This window comes from Myotis daubentonii, chromosome 5 (genome assembly GCF_963259705.1).
Source record: "Myotis daubentonii chromosome 5, mMyoDau2.1, whole genome shotgun sequence".
In the NCBI taxonomy this organism is placed as follows: Eukaryota; Metazoa; Chordata; class Mammalia; order Chiroptera; family Vespertilionidae; genus Myotis; species Myotis daubentonii.
In genome coordinates this window covers 40,346,484-40,366,326 of record NC_081844.1, presented here as the reverse complement: position 1 = coordinate 40,366,326, position 19,843 = coordinate 40,346,484, and the positions used below count along the sequence as shown (strand labels likewise).

Sequence of the window (19,843 nt, the reverse complement as noted above, 5' to 3'; positions counted from 1 at the left end):
ATCAGGGGGAAACTTCGGAAAGTATATGATTATCTAACCATTACCCTGTACATCTAACTCTATACAAAATAATATTAAATGTAAACTGTAATTGAAAGCTAAATAAATACCCAGAGAGAAGTGGAGGAAATGAAGTGGAGACTGCAAAACATCCTGCTGAAAACTAGTAGCTGAAAGGCACCGAAGCGGCAGGAGGGTCTGGGTCAAAGACGATAAAGGACATTCTACATTTTTGCTGGAAGATGGAAGGACTCAGTAGAAAGACCAAAGATGAGCATACAGGGAAGAGTTGGGGCACCTTAGAAGCATGCCCTTGAACAGATGAGAAAAGATGTGATCAAGTGCACAAATGAGATGGCCTTACAAGGGCACACAGTCCATTCCATTATCAGGAGAGAAGGGAGAGCATACGAAGAGAGGTGAAATGGTTTGGCCGTTTGGTGGTGTGAGAGGTGGCCTCAGTTCTCTTTCAATAAAGAAGAGAATGGATTTTACAGGCATTGACATCATCGTGGCCACTCCAAATTCTTTGACTCCCATAGTAAATGAAGACTGAGTTCTCAGTCTTCTAATTAAATACATTTACGCAACCTTTTCACATAAGCAGGCTCACACCCTATGATGCTCTAGTTTCCACTCTTGGAATCTCTCCTCAGGAAAATTATAGAGTCAGAAAACACTTAGTCATCAAAATATCCATTATATATTAGTTATAATAGTAAAAGCTGTAATCATGTAAATAACCTAAGTAAAAAATAAGGATAAATTATGACACACTTCAAATAATATTTTTGGATAATAATATGGAATATTTCCATGTTAGATTTAAAAGAACATGTATGCTCTAAATATAAGCACAAAAATTAAAGAAAATATAAATGGTGACCTTTCCTCAGTGACCTTTATATATACACCAGAGGCCTGGTGCACAAAAATTTGTGCACTCGGGCAGGGGGGTCCCTCAGCCCGGGCTGTGCCCTCTCAGTCTGGGATGCCTCGGGGGATGACCACCTGCTGGATTAGGCCCACTCCCCAGGAGATTGGGCCTAAGCTGACAGTCAGACATCACTCTGGAAGCCCGGGAGCCCTCGGGGGATGTTCACTTGCCAGCGAGGAGCAGGCCTAAGCTGCAGTCGGACATCCTTAGCACTGCTGAGGAGGCGAGAGAGGCTCCCACCACCACCGCTGTACTACAGCCATCAGCCTGGCTTGTGGCTGAGCAGAACTCCCCCTGTGGGAGCACACAGGCCACCAGAGGGCAGCTCCTGCATTGAGCATCTGTCCCCTGGTAGTCAGTGTGTGTCATAGTGACCAGTCATTCCCACTCGTTCTGCTGTTAGGGTCAGTTTGTATATTACCCTTTTATTATATAGGAGTGCCTAGCCAGCCTGGGTGAGGGGCTGATGGCTGTTTGCAGGAAGGCAACAGCCCCTTTAGGGTGGGAGTCCCTGCTGGGGTGTCTGGCCAGCCTGGGTGAGGAGCTGATGGCTGTTTGCAGGCTGGCCACAGCCCCTTCAGTGTGGGGGTCCCCACTGGGGTGCCTGGACAGCCTGGGTGAGGGGCTGAGGGCCATTTTCAGGCTGGCTAAGCCCCGCAGTGGGGTCCCTCACCCCATGAGGGTGTGGCCAGCCTGGGTGAGGGGCTGAGGGCCATTTTCAGGCTGGCTAAGCCCCGCAGTGGGGACCCTCACCCCATGAGGGTGTGGCCAGCCTGGGTGTGGGGCTGATGGCTGTTTGCAGGCTGGCCACGGCCCCCAGCCACCCAAGCTCCCTGTGGAGGCTGGCTGGAAGCAGGTATCTGGGATTTATTTGTCTTCTATAATTGAAACTTTGTTGCCATGAGCAGAGGCCACAGCCAGCTCAGGGCAGGCGAGAAGCTTGGCTTCCTTCATCGCCCGGGCAACCAAGCCTCCTGCTTGCTCCAGCTCCGTGGCTGCCGGCCGCCATCTTGGTTGGGTTAATTTGCATATAGTCGCTGATTGGCTGGTGGGCATGGCTTGGGCATGGCAAAGGTATGGTCAATTAGCATCTTTGTCTTTTATTTGTGTAGATAAAGCCAGTGTCTGGGAGGAATGTGACGACCAAACAGCTGGTCACCATGAGGTGCACTGAGCACCCCTCGGTCTCTCCCCGCCGGCCCGTGAGCAGGGTGGGGTGGGACTGGGGACTGGTGAGTGGGCTGAACAACTCATCTCTTAATCCCTTCTCCCGGCCCACAGGCTCCAATGGATCAAAGATGGATCAATGATGATAAACTGGTAAACGGGGGAATCAGGGTGGGTGGTGGAAGGACCAGGCTGGCTGTCAGGCTGTTGGGATCACCAGCTCATCCCTGGCTGCCCGGGGGCTCAGGCCTGCAGGAAAGCAGGTGCCAGCAACTTCACCTCCATGCACATGCACCTGGCCGGCTGCTGATGGAACTTGCTGCCCGCTCGGGGCCACTCACGCTGGGGTGGGTAGGTCGCAGGCGCGCCCCGCAGCTTCCATCAACACCTCAAACCCCAGCAGCAGTGGCAGGGGCAGTGGCAGCAGCGGTGGTGGCGGCAGCGCCTGTGTGAGTGGCCCTGAGCGGGCAGCTCATTCCATCAGCAGCCAGCCCGGCACACGCACATGGAGGTGAAGTCGCCAGTGCCTGCTTTCCCACAGGCCTGAGCCCCCAAGCAGCGGGGATGAGCTGGTGATCCCAACGGCCTGACAGCCCGGTGGCAGAAGTGGCATTCAGCTTGGGGACTGACAAACGGGCAGAAGATGGCCCTGACTGCAGGAGGCTAGGCTCTAGGAACCCTTCCCGCACGATTTCGTGTTCTGGGCCTCTAGTTGAGGTATAATTGACATAAATTGTAAGATACTTAAAGTGTACAATGTGATGATTTGATATACTTACACATTGTCAAAGGATTCTCTCCGTCAAGTTAATTAACACATCCATCACCTCGCACACCTCAGGGGTGCAGGGGACATGCTTTTAGCAAATTTCAATTGTAAAATACAGTATTGCCAACTAGAGTCACCATGTTTTACATTATGTCCACAGACCTTATTCATCTTACAGCTGGAAATTTTATAAATTTGACCAACTTCTCCCTATTTTCTCCACACCCCAGACCCTGGCAACCACTTTTCTACTCTCTATTTCTAAGAATTGGACTTATTTTAAGATTCTGTATATAAATGGAACTGTGCAGTGTTTGTCTTTCTCTGTCTGGCTTAAGGGTGATTAACTGTTGGTGATAAAACTCTTAGTGATTTTTTTCTCATTTTTTCTACTTTCCTAAAATTTTCAGGTCCTCTATAAAATTGCATATTATTACTATAAGCACCTTATTCCCTAAATTAAATTTCGTGTACTTTAAATATTCCTGATAAATACACTTGGGCTCCAGCTTTCTTTATTCCCCTGAGATATAATGGCTGACATTTATTGAGTATTTACAATATTCCAGGTACTCTTTTACTGTGTGATCAAAGGCAAATTTCTTAACCTTTCTAACCCTCATTTTCCTCATTTGTAAATGAATATCATTTTCTCATCTGTAGAATGAGAACCTAATAAATTAATACATGAATATACCTTAGAATAAATATTATAATCACTCAATAAATGTGGACATAATCAGTATTATTATGTTCATATATTACTTTGTCATATTTTGCTACTTATTCTATTGTGGGCTTTTTTTCGTTCAAAAAATATGATACACACTTTTAGTACTCTTAATATTTTCTTTTTAAATATTAAACCGAAACAATATCTAACATGGTCCCTTTCCTTTTCTTTAATAACATTATCAAGAAACAGAGCAGTTCCTGCAGAGGACAGACGTCTAACAGATCAATTTTCCTCAACAAAGACAGACAGCCCATTTCCTGCGTGTCTCCTTCTATATTGCAGTACAAGATTATTGTTAGAAACTGAGAGTTTTCAGTAGCCTTGGGAACAGGACCAATTCCCAGATATTTAATTTAGTTCTGGTCTCATCTAAATTGAAATTTTGACATAGCATTTTTCTCACACTAACAGTTTAGAGGAATTCTTTCCAATTTGTCTTTATTTATTGTGAAGTCAAGTCAAATCCCAAAAGTCTTTATGGCTGTTTTGACAGTCATCCGGGACATTATTCAATCACTTACACACACATGCTAATTTGAAACTGAGGGTCCCTATTGCTCTGCCCAGGGAACATTGCCACACTTTTTAGGAAGCTGAAGAAAAAACAAAATGACTTTAGCATGTATGTGTGAATGACACTAGCATGTTTTTTAACTGGGGAAAAAATACAGAATTGAAAGTACTTTTAAGAGGGCACAGTTGTTATTGCCTTCACTTGCTACCTGTGCTGCTCTATGGCATTTTGGAGTTGATTTGTATTTGTTTTTGGTTTTTGTTCTACCTGAATTTTATGCTTTTTCTCACGCTAAAGGTCAATTTCTCCCTTTCTGAGGCATTCCAGCTTATTTTATGTTTTTATCCATTTGAGTTTTCTAAAAATTGCTTAAATTAATTAATGAATCCCTTAAATTTGGAGGTGGTTTCCCTGAATCTTACTGATTTGACACATGCAGCATTTGGATTTACTGGGAGACTGTGACTTCCCCTTATTAATAGTCTCAACAAGCCCTGGCCGGTGTGGCTCAATTGGTTGGGAATTGTCCTGTGCACGTAAAGGTCACCGGTTCCATTCCCAGTCAGGGCATATGCCTGGGTTGTGGGCTTGACCCCTGTTTGAGGCACCTGCAGGAGGCAGCAGATTGATGTTTTTCTCCCTCTTCCTTCCTCTCTCTCTAAAAATCCATACAAAATTTTTTTAAAAAAATGTATAGTTTTGTTATGTGGCTCACATTACCTCATAATTGTTTAGGCCCAGTGATTTCTTTTCTCATCTTGATTTTATCTTAAGAAAGCAAGTTACAGAAAATTATTAATTATTTTTAGGGGGAAAATTCACTCAGTTCTAATTTTTAGAAATGGTCATTATGAGTCAGACCAATTGCTACTTATCCAAGCTATGAATGGGTGTGCAGGTACAAATAATAATTAACAGTAGTTTAATGTTGGAATACAAACAATGTTGGTATTTAAAAATTATATAACCTGATGTTCAGCAAAATACAAGAAGTTGTTGAAATAGCCAGAGAATTGTGAAATTTATGAATGGGACTTCTACCATTAAGGACTTCAGAGGGTAAAAGCATAAATATACTGGTTCTTTTGATGTTTTTTCCTTAATTAAACGTATTTTTTTAAATAGTTGCCTCTTATCTCAAGATAGATTATCTTATGCAATGAGCATTTTTGACACCCTTAGAGATTAAATGAACTATTGAAAGATAAGGAATGAGTTTTCTTGGAAGAGTAAGAGAAGAGAAGATTGTTAAAAGATATGTTGGTAAACATGGGCGGATTAGGTAAGGGCTAAGCTTTAATGTGAAACAGAAACTCTGGACACTGGCCTTTGCTTTGGTCTTACTGAAGACACGATTGGGCTTTTTCCATAGTGGGATGGACTGAGATGGAACATTGGGGACCCAGGAGGGGAACTCTTTTGATTTTGCATCACGAATAAACCTTGCTACACCACAGTCTCCCATACATGCATCCCTGAGATGCTTTTTCTGCAATCCCATGAAAGAGCCTAATTTTGACCGACAGTAACACCATTATGCACTGTTGATGAGACTGTAAAATGGTACAGCTATTATGAAAAACAGTGTGAAGGTTTCTCAAAAAAGTAAAAATAGAATTATCACATGATCTAGCAATTCCACTTTTGGAGATATATATATCTACACTAATAAAAGAGAAAAATGGTAATTGGCGTACAACGCTACCCCTTTCATTGGCTAATCAGGGCTATATGCAAATTAACTGCCAACTAAGATTGGCAGTTAACTGCCAACAAGATGGCGGTTAATTTGCATATGTAGGCACAATGCAGGGAGGCGAAAGGGAAAGCAGGAAGAAGCCCCCTGCCACTGACAGTGATGGGAAACCCAGGGGGGAGCTAAGAGCTGGGGGGCAGGGCAAAGGCGGCCCCAGGGCCGCCTTTGCCCTGCCCCCCAGCCATGATCGGAGAATCAGGCGCCTTTTCCGCCCTGGCCAGTGATAGCAGGAAGTAGGGGTGGAGCCAGCGATGGGAGCTGGGCACGGTCGAAGCTGGCAGTCCCGGGAGCTAGGGGTCCCTTGCCTGGGACTAAAGCAGAGCCCACGATCGTGGGGCCGCTGCAGCTGCGGGTCCCCGCTGCCCGGGCCGGACGCCTCAGCCAGAGGCGTCCTGCAGGGGCAGGGGCGGAGCCTGCAACCGCGGGGAGCTGGGGGTCCCCTGCCCAGGCCTGACACCTCTGCCAGAGGCATCAGGCCTGGGCGGGGGGCGGAGCTGGGGATTGGGGGGATATGATGGTCCCCTTGCCCAGGCCTGAAGCCTGGGTCAGAGGCGTCAGGCTTGGGCAGGGGGTGGAGCAAGCGATCAGAGGGAGATGGGGGTCCCCTGCCCAGGCATGATTCCTGGGCCAGAGGCCTCAGGCCTGGGCGGGGGCCAGAGCCAGTGATCGGGGGGGGGAGATGGGGGTCCCCTGTCCAAGCCTGACACCTCTGGCGGAGGCGTCAGGCCTGGGCAAGGGGCCGATCAGGCGATAGGAGGGTGATGGGGGTCTACGCCTCTGGCCAAGGCATCAGGCCTGGGCAAGGGGCAGATCCAGTAATCGGAGGCGTCTGGGGGTCCCCGCCCAGGCCTGATGCCTGGGCCAGAGGCATCAGGCCTGGGCTGGGGGCAGAACCAGTGATGGGGGGAAATGAGGGTTCCCTGCCCAGGCCTGACGCCTCTGTCAGAGGCGTCAGGCCTGGGCAAGGGGCCGATCCTGCGATTGGAGGGGGATGGGGGTCAACACCTGAGGGCTTCCAGTATGTGAGAGGGGGCAGGCTGGGCTGAGGAACACCCCCCCCCCCCCCACACACACACACCCAGTGCACGAATTTCGTGCACCGGGCCCCTAGTATATATATATTCTGTAGATTATATCCAAAATAATTGAAACTAGAGTCTTAAAGGGATGTTTGTATACCTATATTCATAGCAACATTATTCACAGTAGCCCAAAGGTGGAAACAACCAAAATGCCCATTGACAGAAGAATGGATAAACAAAACAGGACATATATGTACAATGGCATATATTATTCAGACCTGAAAAGCAAGGAAATTCTGACATGTGTCACAACATAGATAATCCTTGAGAGCATTATGCTAAGTGAAATAAGCCAATCACAAAAAAGACAAATAGTATGATTCTACTTAGAAAATAAAAAGTTCTCATTCTAGTTTCCTATAAACAGATTTATTAAAAACTATATATTATAATCAGATTATTTTTATTCATTCACAGATGTCCTTTCATTGTGACTTGAAAATTATAATTGTAATTATAATGCATAGACAAATATTATATAATATTGTAGAAATGAATCTAAAAATTGTTCATACAAAAGAAATGCAAAATATTTTTAATAAAAGCCATCTCCACTATCCCCAGTAACTCCCTTGCATGAGAGTCTAATTTGCTAATTAGACTGATGATACCTGTCTTCACTGTACATTTTGGGTAATTAGATGTTACAACTGAACTACTAAGAGAGAATGGACCCCTCAAAAGGGCAGTCAGGTCATTATTCTGAGTCAAAACAACCAAATTATTATTACCAGGAAGTTCAAACTAGAGGAATTGGTCTGAACATTTAATGTGCTCAATTTGGGGTCAAACCCTTTGTGTTGAGCAAATTCACACCATACAATCGTATTAGTACATTAAAATAGGCTTTGGTAAAAGGAAAATACACATAATCAAAAAGTTTACATAGAGGGAAAGGAACATGTGGAGATAGTCCCCACTGAGTTCCAGAGACTTTCCCAAGAAACTAAAAAGTGTGGAAGTCTAAATTCAAAGTTGGGACAACCACTCCCAGATGACCTAGAGCCCTTTGATTCTCACTGTAGGACACCTGGAAAGCGACTATCATCTAGAGCAGCAGTTCTCAACCTGTGGGTCGCCAACCTGTGGGTCGTGATCCCTTTGGGGGTCGAATGACCCTTTCACAGGGGTCGCCTAAGACCATCGGAAAACACATATATAATTACATATTGTTTTTGTGATTAATCACTATGCTTTAATTATGTTCAATTTGTAACAATGAAAATACATCCTGCATATCAGATATTTACGTTATGATTCATAACAGTAGCAAAATTACAGTTACGAAGTAGCAATGTAAATAATTTTATGGTTGGGTGTCACCACAACATGAGGAACTGTATTAAAGGGTCTCTCATTAGGAAGGTTGAGAACCACTGCTCTAGAGCCACTTCCTCTTTCTTTCCCCCATTTCCCCCCATGGAAGGTCCATTAGTCATTAAGGGTCAGGAAGGAAGAAGCAATGTTCCTGTACCACCGAGATGATACTCATAGAAAAACAATGAGGCCCTGGCCAGGAAGCTCAGTTAGTTAGAGTGTCATTCCAATGCCCAAAGGTTGCGGGTTTGAGCCCCAGTCAGGGCACATACAGGAATCAACCAATGAATGAATACAGAAGTGGAACAACAAAATCAATCTCTCTCTGTCTCTCTCCCCCTCCCCCCCAATCAATAAATAAATTTAAATAAAAGAACATGAGGCTTACAGAAAGAACTACTTTAATGCACTCAACAAATGTTCATGATCTATTTCCAATCCCCAATGACTGTTGGGACACTGTTTTCAGGAAACAATACATTCTGTGATCCAAACAACTGACAGACAAATAAAGCTATAGAATGACACTTGTACCACTAATCCTGTTCATTGGTGATACAGAAGGATTTCAGTGCTGGAATAAATTACAGTAATGAGATTATAAAGGTTTCTTAAACACTTATGACTGTGGGAAGTCCTGGCAGAACCCAGTGCGTACAAGACTGGCACACATAGAGCCCTTGACCACTTACCACTCAGTCACTGGTTTTGATTGACCAACTGGATGGTGAGTCTCTGTTTTATTTCCCTAACAAGATAGTCAAGCTGCAGTGTTATTCACAGGTGGAGCTGGGTTGCATAGCCCTTTGGAATCTTTCTTTGCAGCTTACACAGAGGGAAAGCAGGGAGAAGGAACCAAAGGAGCAGGAGTAGGCCCTCTGCTCAGCACACGTTTCAAAGCAGAGAGAGAGAAGGTGGAGCCTACCTGTTGGTTGAAATATGGCAATATTACTATAAAGCCATATGTGTTTGTTTATTGATGGTCAAAACCTTTTTTTAAAAAAAATAAATAGAAGCTGATGGTTACCAAAATTTCACCAAAAAAATAGAAAAATCATTATTTTTCATTTCTCAGGCTCAGTATTCTCAAAGGTACTTCTGATACTAGAAATGCTACTTTTCTTCTTAAGTGCAAGTGACTTACTGAGGTCTCCACTTAGTGACTTAATAAATGTTTGTTGAATGAGTACTGTCAGGTATTTAACCAGAGCTTGATGCTCCACCACACTCTAGGAGGGAATGAAAAACACCAATATTCTCTATATTTTGTAGGTGAGGAAATTCAGGCTCAGAGAGTCTGTATGACTACTCATACATTTCACTGTCACAGACCTCCCTCCCCCCCCCCCCCCCCCCCGGTCTCCCAACCACCCAGGTCTTTTCTGACTCAAAATCCTGTCACCTTTGCTTTTTATAATCTGACCTCCATATCTTTGTTCATTACAGGAAAGAGGAAATAGAGAGAAACATATTTTGGGCTAAAACACTCTTATAAAAGGTTCCACTAGTGTTCTTTTATAGTAAAAATGAAAAAGCTAAATGTTTTTTTTTTCACTTGACCCATTTGTAAAACATAGTTTATAGGGCAGTCAAAAAAAAATGCAAATGGGTTTTTAAAAAAACTCTACTACATTAATACTAAAAGGAAGAAATAAAAATAAACCCTTAGGTACCGAGAAACTCCAATGCAGAGTACTTCTGACATCTGTTAAACTGGGTAGTAGGGAAGGGATCATACATCCCTACATGAATCCCTGTTGCTACAAATCATAGGGAGACTTAGTGATAATATGCTTTTGATTGCAGACATGCAGAGAAAGTTTGCAAGTGAAAACTAAAGAAGATACTGCACTAAGATTCTGTTTCAGGGAACATTAGACTAGACTTTTCAGGAACTCCAATGAAGCCCTCCTAATGTCTTAGAAATGGGAAGGTGAATGCAGAGGCTGTCAACTACATGAGTTCATATCCCACAAAAAGCCACCAAATGCACTTACTTGGCACAAAAAGAACGGAGAGATTGATGCATTTTATCACAGCCAGTGGGAAATGTTTTATTCTATAAGTTCAGAGACAATTTTGTTTTTAATCAGCCAAAAAAAAAAAAAAACCCAACCTTTCCAAATTTTTGTTTTCTAATCTTAAATAGCTAAGTTAAAAAATCACTGTCGTTGATAGCATCTGCTCTTGCCTCTCTATATCTAATATTCACAGAAAGTCAGCGCTTTTTCACTTCAAATCAGAAGCCAGATGCCGGTCTTGCTTACCAGTTTGCTATTACCTTGAGGGGAGAGGGGACAAAGCTGTTAGGGTCTTGTTAATTCAAGAGATATATTTCCTTTTTGTTGTTTTACATGCATTATTTTCAACACAGAGAATACTAGGCTACGAGCCCATAAGCTGCAAAGGTTCATTTGACTTTACTAAGCAGGAGGGGTTGGGGGTGCCATGCCCTTCTGGGCAGGTGCTGGCCAGGAGTGAGCTGGTGGGCCTCTGGCCAGCAGAAACTGCATAGGAGAGCTGTGGTGTGTCCCTGTCCGCTACCGTGTCCAACCGAGGGCAGGGTGTGCAGTTTATGAAGCACTTTGGAAAGTGTAAAGTATGAAACCTTCTCAGCATAAAATCTTAGCATTCCCCCTCCGGATGAGGAGAGGAGAAAAATGGACGCAAGCTTTGATTCCTCATTCACATGCCCTCCATGCACAGACACCTGTAATGCGGCTGCAACTGATGTTCTGTGTCCTCTCTGCATTCTCCACTTCCTCCCTAGAACACTTGAAGGAGAAGTTAGAGGAGTACATGGCCCGGTTTTCCAAAGTGAGGATCGTTCGCACCAAGAAAAGGGAAGGGCTCATCCGGACCCGCCTCCTGGGGGCGTCCATGGCCAGAGGAGAAGTCCTGACCTTCCTGGACTCCCACTGCGAGGTCAACGTGAACTGGCTGCCCCCGCTCCTGAGTGAGTACACGGCTGATGGGGCCTCCTGGCATCTTTCAGAAGGAGTGTGTGCGGGGTTTGCTTCCACCTAGTTTGCAACCTACAAAGGCTAAAGACCCCCCTCCTGCAATTTTTACAGTGGGAGCCTTGAATTCTACCTTAACCCCTGCTGAGGACAAATGGGTAACTAGAAAACTGCATTAAAATTGCCATTTTGGAGAATGTCATCTGTAATCTATCGTATGGTTTGAAAGGGTTTCACTTATCTTAGACGTGCTCTTTGATTGTAGTTGTGTTTGCTGGGTAAATGCTAAAAGAAAAAAGTATTCAAAAATGCTATCTATGACAACAGTACGATTAAAATTCACACACATACCTCGCTTACACATGCACAGTTTAACAATTATTACAGGATTATTAAGAGATGAGGAAAGAAAATTATTCAGTCCCTGAATACAGTTGAATTGTAAGCTCCCTGGCATTGTCTAGGGTTTATAATGCCAGTTCTTTTCACTTTGGCACTAACCTAGATCCCTAAATAGAGAATCCATGTTTAAGCAGATCCCCCTCAAACACTCAGGGTTGGGATCCAAATGACACGTCTTACTGCTCCTAATATGATTGCGAGGAGGGAAAAGACTCTCTGTGACATTGCACTCAAAAGGTTAGAAACTGGAAGCCATTCAAGTTCAAGGTAGAAAACCAATGTGTGGCTCAGTGTGAGCTTGACTATTTTTTTTTAATGTCACAATGAAGTCAGATATAAAATCTAGTAGTGGATAAGGGACAAATTGTAAGCTTGAAAAAAAAAAAAGTGTGTTTCTAAAAGTTCCTGCTGGGCGCATATTGTACTCCTTCCTATTGTTCAAGATTTCACTAATTCAATTTTTACTGTGAATAATCTCTGGCTTTGGAGCTAAAGCCAGTAACAACTGCCTTCACAATAGCTGCCTCAGAGGGAATGATTTGCTATTGGCTACTGTGAAGGATTTCAGCTAGAACCAGCAAAGAGCCATTAGTAAAAGACAGGGCGGGGGCGCGGGGGGGGGGGGGGCGGGGCGGGGATCGATCGATCTATATAGGATTAAGAGCAGAAAAGGTCCATCAACTAACAAACACCCAACCACATTGCCCGGTCCACACACTCCTGCACAGATGACTGCCCAGCCATCCTAATCAACAGGAATGTTTCAGTGCTCCTGCAGCCACAGGCTCCTCTGAGCTTTTAATTAAAAATACTTTGTCCAAGGACATAGCAATTTACAGTTTCATCAGCAACAGTGAGATTCCCTCAAACAGAATTTGATCTATATGGTGTGGCATATCCAGGGAAGTCAGCAAAAGGCCTAATTTATTTATGAACCACAGCACTCCCTAAATGCCAATTATCAAGCCTCTGAATGTTCATATGAATCTAACAAGAAAGAAAATAGATGGAAAAAAGAGAGAGAAAAAAGAGAAACCCACTTTTTCTCATTAAAGCATTTCATTTCCTGTGGGCCTGATGGATAAGAAATGATTCAAGCTCGGGATCACTATCTTTTTTTATTTTCCTTTATCAGTGTCTTGACACATCATCCAAAATGAAAAAACAGGCGGAGTCACACAGATTCTTGGCTCATTTTTCACCTTGGGATTATACCTGAATTTCAATTTCCCATTAAGAGTCTGTTTTGTTTGATCCCTGGAAATTGAAATGTAGGCATAAGTCTTAGATGAAAAATTAGTCATGCAGCTTTCACTCTAAGCGAGTATGGCTGGATGAGAGCTGAAAGGAAATTTGAAGGGAGAGTTGACAGTTAATTTAACAGAGTCATTCTCTTTGGGTCACCTTGGGACTCCTTGTTGGTCAAGGAACTTGTAAATCAGCCAGATTCTGAATTTGATTGAAGAAAGCCACTGAAACCTTCATACAGAAATACCTGCAGGGGTGATAGGAGAAATATGTTGGACACAGCAATGACAGTCTCCTCTGTCAAAGACATCTATGGGGAAACACCACTTAGATAAAGATTAAAATCCATTATGAGGCTTGCCCAGGTGAAAATGGGTGCTTATAGAGCCCTTAGTGGAGATTAACTTGATATTAGTGCTGGGGGTCTCTCTGTCTTCTAATTAGCTAAAAATAAAAATAAGAACTCCAGGCTCACTGAGACCAACATTCCACATTCCCCTTACCCTGTTTTTTTTTTCTTTCCATCACATTTATCACCTTCTAACATATAATATAAGTTAGTTATTTATTATGTGTATTGATTTCTTTATTCCATTCCTGAAGACATGGGTTTTTGAAATTGTTATTCACTGCTATATTCCAAAATCCTAAAAGAGTGACTGGGACAAAATTTCTATTCAGTCAGTAGTTGTTGAACTTGAGTGAATAAACAAACAAATGAGTGAATGAAAACGCATGTAGATCTGGATGGGAGATCTTTCAATGGATTCTGTGGTTTCCACACCCTGGCTTATAGGTGTCATCACAATAATGTTACTGAAATAACCAACCCTCATTATATCTAAACAATATGATTTTTTTAAAGCATATTTAAATATATTTTATTCCACATGCCACATTGGGTATTCCAAATAATCATTGAACAGATGGTCATACTTTCAAGTTCTGCCTATCAGACAGTATTAGCTTGGTATAATAAATCTTGACTAAATGCACATTCTTTGGAAAGAAATACTTCACATGTAGCTATTCTAGGTGAGAAAAGTATGTAAATGCCAGCTATCTGCATCGACTATTAATATCTCACAATAATAATATCTCCATGGAAAAGAAAGGCACTGGAAATGAAAACGATAGCACCTTTCTGCTACATGAGAATCACGGTGGCCAACAGGAAAGACCACAGGTTTTAGTGTTGGACCACTAGGCAGAAGTTGCATCCCGGTTCTTGTTCTCAAGAGACCAGTGACCTCTGACAAGTTATTTAACTTCTCTGAGCTCAGTTTCCTCATATGTAAATTGGGAATGATAGTAATAGCCACCTTACAGTGTTGCCAGGAGAATTAGAAATAGCATGAGCTCAAATCCCTAAGTAGTTGCTCAAGAATATAATAGAATGTAGCAGGAAGCATAGCAGTAGTATCAGGCCATCTAATATATTTTGAGGTATGATGAGAGAAAATAAAAATGGATAGCTTTAATAAACAGAGTCTATATCAAAGAACAGTAGCAAGATAGGACTTGGCAAAATCTCTGTAAGCCTGAGAGCAAAGAATTCTGCTATCAACGTTTAGGGGCAACAGCCCTTATAACAGCGGTTCTCAACCTGTGGGTCGCGTCCCTTTGGGGGTCGAACGACCCTTTCACAGGGGTCACCTAAGACCATCAGAAAACACATATATAATTACATAATGTTTTTTGATTAATCACTATACCTTAATTATGTTCAATTTGTAACAATGAAATTGGGGGTCACCACAACATGAGGAACTGTATTAAAGGGTTGAGGCATTAGGAAGGTTGAGAACCACTGCGTGAGATTAGATACTAAAAAAGCCATGATGTTAATTATTTACATTTTGCAACCTCCGGATAGCAGGCCAGTATTTTCTCAGCAGGCTCTAGTTGTATGCTTGAAGGAACACCAGTGCTGTTTATACTCCAAACACGTTAGATGCTCTATGGAATGACAGATTGGGGACAGGTCCGAGCAAAAATGCGACAGAGGTAAAGCTAAATGGACTTCTGCAAGTCTCTCTGGGACATAACTTTCTGAAAAGAAAATACAGCCAACTAATTGTGCCTAATCACTGTCCCATCACGTTAGGTCCAGCATTCATGCAGAGATTCCGCAAAGTGCTCTAAGGACAACAGGGAACTGGGCTGCCAGCATTATGCATTAGGAGGGATCTGTAGGCTGCTCTTTGCTGAAAACATGATAGATGACCTAGGCAGGCATGTCATTTCCTATTTTGTGCTTTCATTTTTCAGACCAAATTGCACTAAACCACAAAACCATCGTGTGCCCCATGATCGATGTCATTGACCACAATCACTTTGGGTATGAGGCACAAGCTGGGGATGCCATGCGAGGCGCCTTCGACTGGGAAATGTACTACAAAAGAATCCCCATCCCTCCAGAGCTCCAGAGGGCAGATCCCAGCGACCCTTTTGAGTGAGTAGCAGCTGAGGGAGGGGCCCAGGGAGAGAGGGCAGGTAATTCATTCCAGGGTGTCAATGGAGGACCCGTGAGAAAAATGACCTCTAAAAAAATGGGATAACACAGATGGAAACAATATGAAAAACACTGGAGAAAGGTCAGACCTACATGCTGTAGAAAAATCAACATGCTGCGCTAAGTGCACGGATCACTCCTTCCCAACCTTGGCTAAGTGTGCGAGGAGGTGTGCAGATATGAGAATCAAGGAAATGCAGGGTTCACAGAAAATGCATGGAGAGGGAATGCATATTCTCCTTTTACATGCTCTCGTAGATGCTTTCTTATGTTCAGGTTTCTCTATTCTTTTCACTTTATTATTTAAATTAACTATTTTGCTCTTCTTTTGGGGATAAATGATATGAAATACGAACTAGTATTCAAGCCTGTGTTACACCCTGTTGGGAACTGCCCCTCTATGAGGAAGCAGTGCTCCTGAATAGGTGTTCTCATAACTTATCTCAGGATAATCAATCAAAATGATGTATCCAGATAAATAATTTTTGATAACCCTGCCACTAATTTAGATTCTATATAGATAAGAATTTATAATAATCTGTTGATTTCTATAAAGCTAAATCCTTGTGTGTTTTTAATGTGGATATGAGAATTATCATGTCAAGAAAAAAGAAGAAAAAAACAGAGCTTAGTTGGACAAACTATTAGAACCATAAATGCTAAATGATGAACTTTTTCCAAAGTTAGTCCAGGGATTGCCCAAGGCATATGATTATTCCTTATTACTACACCCTTTTGCTCTCATTAAAATCTTTATAATTTAAAAACTATTACATATTTTTCTTTACCGTAAGAAAAACGTGATCAAGGCTTTGCGCACTCTGTCAGAATCTGCTTCAGATGCAATAAAATCACTATTGTCTTTTCATTAATAATCTGGGCTATGAAAGTTTGCAGTAGAGATGCTCCCGGCATCACTAACACTAACACTTTAAATTACAATAAACATCAGGAAAACATTTTCTCCAATTCCAGTCTCTAGAAAGACAAACTGTTGGGAAAGCAGAAGGGATTTCAGAAGACATTTGCTGGATAAAAAGAGATAGAAACCATTTAAAAAAATAATAATATGAAGAATACTCATTAAGTATTAAGTATTCAAAATTTCTGAACTTAGGCCTCTTCAGACTCTCAAAGTGCTAGAGAGGTTTTTAGAAGAAATAGGAAGACCCTTTATCACGCTTCCAAATGCTTTGGCCAAGATTTCAAGGATATTCAAAACTGCTAGAGACGTTCTTCAGCGACCTAAGTGGAGGGGTTTCTATTAAGCATTTGAAACGGGCCTGGCAGAGAGATACCCTTCAGACTTCCTGGCAGATGGGCTGATGGGGGGATTTGAAGCCAGGTTGTGGGTTGGGAGAAGATACAAAAAAATTCTTAAATACTGTGGAGTTGTTATTAGATGGCAGCTGACAGAATAGCCACAGTCCAGTTGTTACTTTCCGAGGCTGTCATGTTTCAAGGGCTGGAATTCATCCATGATAGCTTTTCAAATACTGTAATAGGACTGGGTTAGAATGTCCTTCTAAGGGGACTTTATTTCCACTTAGAAAGACTTTACTCCGACTGCAGTAGCAGAGTGGAGCTCCGGCTCTCTGCAGAAATAAATGGGTTCCAAATACTATCAAGGGGATCTGAAATTGTAAAAATATTCTCAGCCCCTGCACTGACACTTGAAATGTTTGTCAAGTAGCCATCACAATATCAGGCACCTTGTTTAACCCCAGAGGCTGGCAGACTTGGTCCCTTTCAGGATTAAATTACCTCTTGTTCCTGTCACCTACTTAGGTCCTCATCGTCCTGTCCAAATTGCATTCCTCCTTGAATCCTACTGCCTTTCTGCTTTAAATCCATTTGATGCCTATGAATGTGGACACTTTAGCCTTTTATAATAAATTTAGCTTCCAGGAGGTGTCCACTTTGATGTTAAAAACTGCATTTGCCTTCCCGATTACAAAAGAATGGTTACCCAAAAGGCCAGGAGCAGGGTATCAGCAATTCCATTATCAGCAGTCACCTGAGTGTGCTCATCAACAGACATGCTTTAGGCTAAAACTTGCTTCTTGGATATAAAGCTTTAAGATCCACAGAAGGAATGCAGTCTATCTGTGTATCACTCTCACAGTATTTAATGTTTCAAGAGGCTGCTTCATGGGTGTAGGTGGGAGGAGGGGGAGAGGAGGCGGAAAGATAGGAAGAAAGGAACTCAAGAGTAACATATAAAAGGGTTGCAAACCCCAGGACGTTTTAACAATATATGTGCAAGCATTACCTTCCTGTAGCAAGTTGATCAAATGTCCTAAGTGCCAAGACTTGGATTGTCTCATTTATTCTGCCATCATTTGAGTTTTTCAGTGACTATCTCTACTGAGCACAGTAGTGTTTTTCAACCTGCAATGCTTGTGAAAATAGTGGGGCATGAGCAGTATTTAATGATTGAAAGTTTCAGAATATTATACTAATATGTGTGTATAAGTATTACTTCTCAAATATTTGATTTCATTTATAATGTATATATGCTCCTGGGTCGTGATATAAACAGTACTTCGCAATATAGTTCAGTAACAGAGTTTAAAATCTACTAACTTCCTAACTAGGAATCAAAGCCTTCATTATTCTAACTAGGAAGAAAAAGGAAAGGTCACAGATAACCTTGGACATGATGGAAAAATTACTTATATTTGCAAAGAGCTCTAGTTTTCAGACAAACTGCTCCTAGAATATGAGAGAAAATGCAGCATTCATAGTTCAAGCTATTATATGGCAGACACAATTCTGATTGGATTGGATACATTTGATAAATGTTCTTGTCTTTAAAAAATATATTCTCCTTTTTTTGGTGGCTTATCTCATGATGTAATGCTTTTAGGAAATGCTTGTTATAGTTATTCATGGTTTTTAGAAGGTTTCCTTTTTCCTGGTTTATCTCTCGTGCAGGGCACTTAGGAACGTAAGCCCTTTCCATGTGGCAAAACACATTATGCTCCTTTAGTTGTGGTGACAAAGGGAAAGATGTTCATTTGCATTCTAACCACTAACTTCAACATTATCTCAGCATCAAAAGTTTAGAAAGGACCAGAAGAAATGACTTTGTCCAACTTCCCTTTAGCCCAAGCAACCACTAAACAATGTCTAAGACAGATGACCAACATTTGCTTGAACTCTTCAGGGACATAATATTTTTGCTCCCTCAAAAGACAATCCATTCTATTAGTCTAAATGACAGAAAATTGTTGCCTCCTTGATTGCAGGCTGTCTAATTCCTGTTTGATGATAGAGCTGTTAAAATTTAAAAACAGCCTATTCCCCCCAAAAGGGAAAAAAGAGAAACTTTTTCCAGTTCTATCCCCAGAACCCTATGAAAGAGCATGCTCATTGATGTAACTGTTCAATACATGTAAATTCACTTGACTACTGTAGTCTCATCCATGTTTCCCCAACTTGTTCACAAAGACAATGTGAAATAGTCCATCCAATATATCCGATACTCAGGCCCTAATACGTGAGTCTGTCAACCATAAAAATACAGCTAATTTCTAGGGAATTGCACTAGAAGTCATGCTTCCTTTGCTAAGTACTCACAATCAGTTCAGCTGTCCACTTAACTTTGCAGTTTCACTGTATTTTTTAGCACCCACCCCTGTCCTGTCTTTGAAATGTAGAAAAATTACTTTTACTCTGTCAAGCTTCCTCAGACAAATCTCCACAATTCCTCAAAGACTTCTCAGACTTAGAGTTTTGATCATCGTGGATAGACTTCATACACACAATCATTAGTGAGGACTGGCATTCTCTATTTTCTACTTCTGTGTAACACCAATTTCCAAAATTTTAAAAATAAGGATATCTATGCTTGGGAGGTGGACTTCACAGGCCACAAATGTCCAGAAATCCCAGTGTCTACAGACACATCCGTTTGAATCCAGTAACTTCTCATTGTGGCCAGTTGCCTAGTCCAGAAATATCCTAGGACATGGGTAACAATGCCCATGACCTGTTGTGAGGCACCTGAAGGTTCACACTTCAAAAACCCAAGGTCCCCTGAGGTCTAAGGACCAAATATAGAATCCCTGTGGCCTGATTCTGCAATCCAGGAGTATGAAGCATAGTTCACGCTAGTATGGATAACATTCAACCTCTGTTACAGAGGAGTGTGTCACTGTTTCATGGAAGTGGGATGCCTTCAAAAGATTTACTGACAGTATCTCCCTTTGTTCTTTCAAGGGACAGAGAGCAGAGAGATTCCTGGGAACTTTCTGACTCTCTTTTCTTTGCAGCAGTATGGCCAATACCATGAGAAAGTCAGTGTCTCTTGGATAACAAATACAATATGCTAAATTTAAGGTTAGAATGGAATTGAATCAGAAAAAAATGTGCAAATAATCATAAGTTTATCAAGCTATAAACTATAGAGACAATTCAAATTTATACTACAGAGCC

At 42.1% G+C, this 19,843-nt stretch overlaps 1 protein-coding gene across 1 annotated transcript in view; it reads left to right on the top strand.

Annotated features, from left to right (window-relative positions):
- The window catches only part of GALNTL6 (polypeptide N-acetylgalactosaminyltransferase like 6), a 524,449-nt gene that overhangs the window by 352,175 nt on the left and 152,431 nt on the right, over positions 1 to 19,843 (top strand). Inside the window, exons 3-4 of the mRNA XM_059699512.1 lie at positions 11,049 to 11,234; positions 15,160 to 15,343. Of these exons, the coding sequence (XP_059555495.1) occupies positions 11,049 to 11,234; positions 15,160 to 15,343 (370 nt within the window). The remainder of the gene's footprint in view (positions 1 to 11,048; positions 11,235 to 15,159; positions 15,344 to 19,843) is intronic.